Source organism: Pelobates fuscus, chromosome 9 (genome assembly GCF_036172605.1).
Source record: "Pelobates fuscus isolate aPelFus1 chromosome 9, aPelFus1.pri, whole genome shotgun sequence".
Taxonomy (NCBI): Eukaryota; Metazoa; Chordata; class Amphibia; order Anura; family Pelobatidae; genus Pelobates; species Pelobates fuscus.
Genome location: NC_086325.1, coordinates 153,321,931 through 153,331,872, shown reverse-complemented (window position 1 = coordinate 153,331,872; position 9,942 = coordinate 153,321,931). Strand labels below are relative to the sequence as shown.

The 9,942-nt window shown below is 36.2% G+C and overlaps 1 protein-coding gene across 1 annotated transcript; it reads left to right on the top strand.

Annotated features, from left to right (window-relative positions):
• The first annotated feature begins 1,124 nt into the window (after positions 1 to 1,124).
• On the top strand, positions 1,125 to 5,337 carry LOC134573208 (histo-blood group ABO system transferase-like). The gene is made up of 3 exons (XM_063432792.1): positions 1,125 to 1,159; positions 3,444 to 3,578; positions 4,540 to 5,337. Exons 1-3 carry the CDS (start codon positions 1,125 to 1,127, stop codon positions 5,276 to 5,278), a joined length of 909 nt encoding a protein of 302 aa, XP_063288862.1. The 3' UTR covers positions 5,279 to 5,337.
• The last annotated feature ends 4,605 nt before the right edge of the window (positions 5,338 to 9,942 follow it).

Genomic DNA, 9,942 nt, shown 5'->3' with positions numbered 1-9,942 from the left:
ATCTACTTCTACTGGTCTTATGCACTTCCAGCTCATGCCACCCCTTTGGACCTCTGTTCCAATCTCCATTTAACTCTTCCTCCAGTCTCTATTCCTTCAAAAAATCACTGAAAACTCACTTTGTCAAGAAGGCATACCATTTAAACTGTTAATAGTTTTTCTTCTCACACCAAACTAGCTCACATGCTCTCCTGCAACTGTGTCATCTAAAAAAACTAAGCCTTTATCGTAAATTCTTTAAACAACCTACTTTTCTCTTACATGGAAAGCATCGTACACTTACCGCTTGTGTCACTTCACCCCACTCCTCTTAGAATGTAAGCTTGTTTGAGCAAGGTCCTCAGCTCCTTCTGTTCCTGAATGTCTAACATGTCTTGTTGCAACTACTTATTTTTTTATCGACCTATTGTACAGCTCAATGATAATAATACCTCTCAAAAGTCCTTGATTGGACCATTGGCTCTGCACCCACTGTCCAGATCTCCTCTTGTTGCTGTCCCCGTCAAGCATGGTGAAAGTGCATCAATAGACGCTCTTGCGCAATATAGCAATATACACAGCAATAGGACCATGCAGAGAACACCTAGGAAGCAATGAATGGGGCTGGCCAGAAAGGCTGTCAAAACAGGCTGACCTGTCAATTCTTTGGGCAACCATGCGCCTTTCCATGTGTTTCCAGGTCATCCATTTAAATCAACCCGTATACTCCGTCAGATAGAGAAGCCTCCAGAGTGTAGGACGGAAAAAAAAAAGATTTGTGTTGTGTTTTTTTCTTTTTTTTTTTTTACTTTATGCATTTTATATTTGCCTAATACATCATTTTAACTGCTTCTTGGAGTCCCATGGTGTTTGGGAAAGCCATCAAGGAAAAAGTTAAAGCTAACATCCTTACTAAGACTTATTATATCTAGCTGAGTATACCGGTTGACTTACCGATCAATACATTTTTCCCCTTATGCATTCATGTACATGCAGCACTCTGCACTACAAATTGTTTTTGTATATTTTTGTAGAGTTGACTCCAACATTATGAACAATTGTTTGATATTTTTTCTGTTGTATACACCTGATTTGATAATAGCTTCAAATGTTAACATATAATCTATTTTTTTCTCTATTTCAGAATGTTGTATGAGAAGCCCCAAGCTCTCACTCCTCCGTGAGTATTATGTATTCAAATTGTACTATGATTGTCTATATTTTTGCTAACAGTGGTGGTAGTAAGAATCCTAGATACTGTGAGGTTTATTGACTAAACTATTAATTATATGCCAATCCAAATTAGAAAAAAAAAATAGTGAGTCATATTTCTTGATCAACAGGTATATCTTAAAATATGAAATCCACTGATCACTTCTCAAATTGTTGGAAATTCAAAATAGTTCAAAATATTTTTCAAATTAAAGACCAAAGTAGCCAAAACTATAGCAGACTTTGAGAATGTTTCCAGTTTACTATGTTGCCTTAATTGTGAAATTAATTTTGAATTCCTGGCAATTCTCAGCAAATAACTGTTAGTGAATAAACCTAGCTATGTATTATGTGACTCCAGATACAATATAACCAATTCCTTCCAAATTTCTAGACATTATTATTACAGAAAACAGGTAACAGAAGGTTTACTGTTTTTTTTTTCACTAAAATGAGAATTGTTGAAAATTTCAATGTGAACTTAAAGAAAATGTAAGTTTAATATAGCCAAACTGTTAGGTATGTGTTTCCAGTTCAGCAACCTTGGGTAACCTCTAAAGTCATGATAAGATTTGCAAAAAAACTAAATCAGGTGCGCGTGTGTATAATATTTATGAATTTGTACGCAATTCTTAAGAATGTAGTTATGTACATGTAAAAAACAAACACACAACAATAATAGCGCAGTTCAGTCAAAACTAGTGATGATCATGTATTGACCATATAATATTCTAATAAAGATGAATACAGGGGTGTAGATTTTTAAAAAAAAGTCTCTATTTTTTTATTCCAAAAGTTGTGTTCAATATTCTTTAGGTGACTACGTACTGGACAGAGAGCCCTAACTTGGCTCAAATAGTGGCACCTAATATGTGAAGCCATTTAAATGTATTGACGGCTTCCTTCTCCAGAACCGTACCGTGTTTCATGGTATGGGACGCTAAACATTCTGCGTCCCTGTGTACCCCTGCTTCTGGTGTGCATAACCCCTGGAGTAAACATAGACTGGTTGAGAAGCCAGGTATTCTAATTAGTCTAACAATTTTAATCCTCTTTGGATTCAATTTCAGACCAAGACAAATTAAAATATGTAAATATAAAAATAGAATTTCATGTCCAGAAGTCTTTGAAAAGACATACAATTAGTATAAAAAAAAAAAAAAAAACTACAAAATATTTATATACATGCATAATCTCTCCGATAGTCTGTAAGCTTATTTGAGCAGGGTCCTCTTCAACCCATCGTTCCTGTATATTTTCTTGTAATTGTCCTATTTATAGTTAAATCCCCCCCTATAATAATATTGTAATGCACTACAGAATCTGTTGGTACTATATAAATGGCAATAATAATAATCTAATCCAGAAAAGCCAGAATACCCAATTCGGTAATATCATCGTGTCCCCCTTTCTAGTGGTTCAATTATATCATGCCAATTCATGTTAAAGTACTACAAATATATTTATACAGTTACAGCAATATCTAGGGACACTAAACTTTTGCTTTTTTTTATTAATTCCATAAAAATGTTCTGCTAACCTATCTTCTAGTTTTTCTTGAACTATACTGTGTATTCATTTAACATCTCAGTGGCTGAAGAAATTTGTTCCAGATAGAATCCTCCATTGGAAGGATTTAGAGGACCCAATGGAGTCACGATCGGGCAACCCACTGTTTGTGTGGCTTCATCAGCTAATTGGACAATCTCAGCCACTGTGGCAAGGTGTTTTTTGCACTTATATAAGTTTTGATAATTTATTTTGCTAATAAATATATTGTGCCGCAATATTTATGTTTGTGTTTTCCTCTCTCTTTATGGGTCACCACATATAAATATCAATAACACTATGTTTCCAGTCTCTTGGAGACTACTATCATGATATATCTACCACAGAGCTTGTCAAGTCACTGGTATCTGGTGCCCCTTTGGCACTATGTTTGGGTAAGCATGGGGCTATTCAGTAAACACTATGGTGAATCGAAAATCTGAATTCCTGGCAATTCTGAACTTCATTACAAAGGCTGCCTTCATAAATATATTTTAAAATCATATTTCATTTGGCATTCCTTATCGACGCGATAAATGAGTAACTTTTCAACAACAAAATAAAGTTCCAGACAGCTTGAAGATATATCTGAGGTTTGCAGTATTGCGCCCGAAATATTTTTCAGAATATGAATCAATAAATACGCATGTCATACAAAAGAGGATAATATTTTTTTTATTCTGTATTAATATACAATAACTTAGGAGAACCGATGTGGTGATGATGACACCGTGGCTTGCCCCTATTATGTGGAATGGTACCTATAACATTGATATATTGAATGCCCAGTTCCACCAAAGAGGAGTCCGCATTGGACTTGCGATGTTTGCCATTAAAAAGTAAGTAGTAATAATTCAACATAATTTATTATAAAACCGGGTTGTTTCTAAAATAAAAGGAAATGTGGTGGAAAACGTTTTGGTACTAGACGGTTGATTTATAAGAGTCTAGCGCCATTTGTTCCTAACATCACAGCAAATTTACAACAATATGCAATTTAATATATTGTATATCTGTGTCACTACCACTGAAAAATAAGCTTCTATCTGGAGTGAAACTTTTGGAAGAGACCACAATGCCATTAGGAATTTTCTAGTTGCATTGCTTTGGTTTCATGGGTGTAAAATTAATTTAAAACACAAACCTTTTTTTTTTTTTTGCATCATGTGTTTAACAAGGCAAGGTGTAAGGCGTTCTATAGACATATGATGACATTTCTGACTGACCATGAATGCCATCAAAGGGCAAAAGCACTTATGGGTTCATGAGATCCCAGTATTTACCTGAGAAAGCTACTGTGCAGTGATGGGGATTTTAAAAATAAATTGTGTGGGGTTCCCCAGAACCAAGTATTAAGTAGAGTGTCCAGTGAATTCATTCTTTCACACTGTGTGCATATACCGTGCAAGGGCATTTTCTCAATGTCCCCTCTTCTTCCACCCTCTGTAAGATGGGATAGAAGGTCATGTAATTGTGGGGAAAGGGGTCCTCAAGCCTGAGTTAGGTTAGATTGACCTGCATGCAAGTCAGCTTCAGCAGCAGCAGGTCAGATAACATTAGAATCTGACCCAGCATGGCTGCTCCAACAGATAAAAAAGTAACATTGTCTCCAATAAAATCAATTATTATCAACATTATTTAAAAAAAAGTATTGTTTCATTAAATGTAATCAATGCTGATAAAATAAAAAACTCTATTACAACTGATCTATATCTTTATAGCAAAATCAAAGTTATCTTAGTTATGTTGAATTTTATTTTATCTACATCTGATTTATCCATCTACGTCCTCTTATTTCAGGTATGTAGTGTTTCTCAAACACTTTATAGAAACGGCTGAAAAATTCTTCATGGTAGGACATAAAGTCAACTATTACATACTCACCGATCGTGTCGAGGAGGTACGCCAGTTCAATTTTACTCTTGGTGAAGGGAGAAAGTTATTTACCCTACAATCTCCCACGTACAAAAGGTGGCAGGATATCTGCTTCAGACGCATGGAGATGATTCGCAATTACACTCGTGACAGATTCATCAATGAGGTTGACTACCTGGCTGTGGCGGATATTGACATGCAGTTCAGTGACGATGTTGGCGTAGAGAGCTTAAGTGAATTGTTTGGAACCATACATCCTGGCTTTTATAACCTATCTCGACAGAGTTTTACTTATGAACGGCGGCCACAGTCTAGAGCCTACATTCCACCTGATGAGGGGGATTTTTATTACGCGGCAGGTTACTTTGGGGGTACAACAGAGGAAATATACAAACTGACCAATTACTGCCATGATGGCATAATGGCGGACAGAGAGAAAAATATTGAAGCTATATGGCATGAAGAGAGCCATTTAAACAAATACTTTATTTATTACAAACCGACAAAGCTCCTTTCACCTGAATATTTATGGGACAACTGTATGGGTATCCCAGGATTCCTTAAAAGACGAAGATTTGTTGCTGTTCCAAAAAACCATAATGAAATCCGGAACAAAAGATCAATCAAAGAAAAACAAGTAGCCAGTCAAAAGTCACAACACTAAGAAATAATAATGGAAAACAAAGTTTGCTTGTTTTCCCTGCCTCCTTTTGCCTCAACTCCTATATTACTGTACATAAGTAGCTTTCTTACTGTCCCTCCTAACCTTCAGTAAATAACATTGTTGCACATATGATCGGAAAATACAGCAAAGCTGTCTGGCAGTGTTAGTTCAGATTATAGGCTTCCAGAAGTTCTGAGCAGAACTCAAGCTGTACAAGTAATAAGTTACAATATTTTTAAACAGTTTGATTACTTAGATCGGGGGAGCCCCAGGACACTCTTGACACCACAACAACAACCACATTCTGTTGTGGTTATGGCTCTGGGAGTATTCTTTTAAATAAACGTTACATGCATTAGAAACATTTAAAAATTGACATTCTGTGTAAACGTAGAAATTTGTAGCTACATTCCTAGTATACAAAAGGTTTGATGGGATTTTGTCAACAGCTACGAATAACAAAACAAAAATGCTTTTTAACATAGTATAGTTATTTAAGGTTTAACAAGCATATAATTAAGTCAGAATTTATTCATAACAGAGAGCACAGAGAGTTCACTTCTGAAAGGCCACCTTTGCTAATCCAAATCATTCATGCTTAAAAATACAAATGCTTCAAAAGGTCACATGAAGATCGATTGCATTAGGTTTTATTGCATATTTTATTTAGATTGCCACGTAAAGATATAAGGCAAAAGGAAACAATGTCTAATCTAATAGCTATTTATTGAAAATGAGATTAGTTATTAATTTCTAGTGTAACAAACAATAAAAAAATGGCACAGATAGCAAAAGCCACGTACAATTACACAGTTTAAAATCATTGAAAAGTTTTTCATTCAGAAGTCTCCGATAAAGTCCCTAAAATAGCTCTTAATATTAATATGTCTGCTGTCCTTTAGTCCTTTACTCACACGTGACTCAAACTTTGTCAGACATTGAAACCGTACCTTCTTTGAGTAGTGTCACAATGGGTTCTTTAGTAGCATCAACAACATTCAATAACATAAAAAGACAATAAAAGACAAAGAATATGGAACTGATACATACTCCAGTGTGAATAAGCAAAACAATAAAATAAAATATACTTTGAGTAATAGTTTTCTGTGATTTTAATAAATTATTTTTTCTTTTTTTATGCTGCCTCTCAAAGTTTGTTGAATGATGTTATGTATTTGCTATTGTGAATTTCTCTATTTAATTAAAGTTCACGTTTTTATTCTTATTCTGTTCAAGGTGCTCATTTATTAAAAAGCTGCTGTTTTATTATTTCTTTTAGCATTTGCTCGAATGTAATAACCCTTGTGCATTTCACCATCCAGCGGCAAGTTTAAACAAAGGTTTCATCTATTCTAAGCGAATCAATTCTGGTGCATTTTATTTGTGTGGCTGTTTATTTATGGTTGTCATCGTCTACCATTTTTATATTTGTACCTGTTTCAACTCAGAAGTCTTTAGAATGGATGTATTGCAACTAACGGTGATAATGACGTTTTTTTTTAGTTTCGTTTTTATTGAAATATTTTTTTCACAGTCAATACAATACAAAGAGTAAAAACTATAAGTATAAGAAAAGAGTGCAATGTGTCGTAACATAAACAAAGTGAATTCTCCAGCAGATTTTGTATAAATGAAAAGGTATTCCAGAAACATGGATATTACAATCGTTCAGTGTTCTATCGAAGTCAAGCAAACAGAACCTTGTGTAATCAGTGTAGTAAGACTAAATTCACATAGGCGTCTATGGCCATGGTAGGGTTAGCCACTTTTTGTCTGAGGGTGATGGACTTAATACAGTGATGATAGGGCATCAGAGAATAGCTTGTGTTTGAGGGGGCAACTCCGACCCCCACTGACTGCAAAGTGAGCGATAGATCATGAGGCATAAACATTCATGGTGTTTAAGGTATCAAAACTATAACCCTTTTCTACAAACATACACCAAAGCCCCACTCCGTGATGACTCATTTGTGTAGTGTTTCTGGTGTAACTTATAGTTAATTTCCCAGTGATTCAGACATATTGAACTAAGATAAGTGAATGATGCTATGTTGTTCTATTCCTTGGGCCGTCAGCATCATTTGAAGGGCCCCTTCCCACTGTGAACTTAAAAGCTGGATACCTATCCTTGGGCATCAGTAGTTGATAGAGTGTGAGTGTAGATATACTGTGGAACATAGGTTCTGCCAATTAGCAGATGTCTTCCAAAGGCAAAGTGAACTATGGAGCTGTAGCTGGTGAGCCACAGAAGAAGAGAAGTGGCAAAGTCGGTGATATCTGAACGATTTCATCGCTTTGGGGTTCTATCCTGGAGTAAGACTTAAAGAGGCATTAAAGACAAGTGCTGTAGAACACCCTGTAACAAGTAACAGGTGTTATATCCTGTATGTTTCTGTCTGTCGGCCTTATTTCCTGTTTTTCTACCTTTGATCATAACTACATAGTAATGTGTAATTTACCATTAGGATGTCACAATAAATACAGTCAACAAACAAATTACAACAAACAGTGAAAAACAACTTTGGGGAATAAATAAGGGACAGTATAAAGGCTATTTATTCTAATCCATCTGCAAATATCTCAGGCCCTGGATTTGCTACCAATTTTTGTCCAAATTAGGAACGGAACGAGGCAGGGATGTCCTTTGGCTCCCTTACATTACATAATTGCTGTTGAACTTCTCCTCCAGAGGATTAGACAAGTCCCTGGAATGTAAATTCTCGGCTTATGCCGATGACATCATTTTAACATAAACCTCCCCACATAGTTTCTTTAAATCTTTATTGAATATCTTAAATATATATGGAAATGTATCTAATTACAATTGTTTTTTTTATATTTATTGTTTATTTGGTTATTTAAATATACAAAACATACAAATATATAACATCGCCAATACAATAATTGACAATCAACCAAGACAGACTAACAATCTCAAGACTATTATAATTTAGATCATACCCTAATCTGTCTTACGACATTGTCAGACTTTAAAAACAACAAAGACGAAAAAGACAAACAAAAAGCGATGGCCAATATTCACAGGTATATAGTTATTTTATTTCTAAAGTGCAAATACGTGCCTCTAATATATAGCATGGTTTTATACTTAATTTAATATTATAAAATCAGTCTATTATTGCGAAGAGAGGAAGTGTAAGGTGAAGGGAATCTTAAATAAGAAATACAAGGGAAATACTCAAGAGAGCAACATAAACAACAATAATATCCACAGGATTCTCCAATGAAAAAAGAGAAAAAAGGTAAGAAGAATAAGATAAAAATGAATATATAATCACATGCAAAAAAATAGACCTCAGAGTTATGCTCTATGCCTCTTTGATATAATTATTCCAAATATTCCATCCATATCTAGTTGTAGGGGAGATCTCTCTTTCCATCCTTAATTGAAATGAGATTTGGATTTTTAATATACCCCACGTTGGAGGCTTGCTCTGCTTCCAAAGCTTTACAATACTTTTTTTTGCAGCTATCAGAATATGAGTTGTTATATATCTATTTCTCAAAGACATTTTGGGCCATCCTAGATATAGTAAAGCTGTTTGGGGAGAGAATGTTAAGAATATACCAGTAGTATTCTCTATAATGTTATATGTTAGTTCCCAGAAAGCTTTTAGTTTCTGACAATTCCACCAGATATGGATATAGAAGGCCTCTAGATGGCTACATCTCCAACAGAAAATAGAATATGTATGGAGCATCCTGTTGATTTTCTTTGGGACTAAATGCCATCTTGTCAATATCTTATATTGTAACTCTATAAGATTGAGGCAATGTATACATTTCTTAACCTCTGGTATGATCTTATACCATTCCAAAGCTGAAATATTTATTTCTAAATCTATTTCCCATGTATTTATTATGTTTTTAGCTGGGTCTGTCATAGGGAGATCTTCCTCATCAAAAAGAGTGATTTTCGGGGGGCGGAGCTAGCCACGGACCAGCAAAGACGCATGGTGCACAGCTCTGCACCGAATAACTAGGAAAAACGCATAAAACGGGCGAACCGGGGCACCTACCTTTCCCAAACTTCACCCACCGACTGAGGGGAAAACGATGGGTAAGAAAAACAAAAAATTAAAGTCGGACAAAGCCCCTTTCAGCCGAGATATATCGGCGAGCTCCTCCGGAACTCACAAATGGCAGCATGGGAGAAAATGGCGCTGGGGGAGGACGAGTTCTCTGATTCCTCTGGAGACTTCTACCCGGACCAGGGAGAAGGGGCTCCGCTGAGTCAGCCCTTGATGCCTCAGGCTAAAGCACCCCCAGCGGCAGGAGAACCGGTAACGGCAGCCCTGCGGACCAAAATGTTTGCTGAGCTCAGGCAGGACCTTGCAGCAGACCGGGCATACTTTAAAGAGGCCATAGAGGGGGCCACCACTAGGCTCACCCAGCTAGAGGCCAAAACAAGCTCCCATGATACACGCTTCCACAACCTGGAACTGAAAATAGCAGTCCTATGCAAACAACAACAGGGCACAGAAGAGAAAGTGGAGATCCTGGAGGAACAAAGGCGTAGAAACAACATTAAGGTTAGAGGGATACCTGACAATATATGGACTACTGACCTCCCACACTATGTGAGGCGCCTGGTGGCGACCCTCTTGCAGCCCAAGCAGGCTAAATTAGTAAAAATTGAAGGA

Coding starts and splice junctions, on each gene's coding strand:
- LOC134573208 (XM_063432792.1), top strand. CDS start 1,125: ATGTTGTATGAGAAGCCCCAAGCTCTCACTCCTCC. Junction 1,160..3,443: donor CCCCAAGCTCTCACTCCTCC/GTGAGTATTATG, acceptor ACAATAACTTAG/GAGAACCGATGTGGTGATGA. Junction 3,579..4,539: donor GCGATGTTTGCCATTAAAAA/GTAAGTAGTAAT, acceptor CTCTTATTTCAG/GTATGTAGTGTTTCTCAAAC.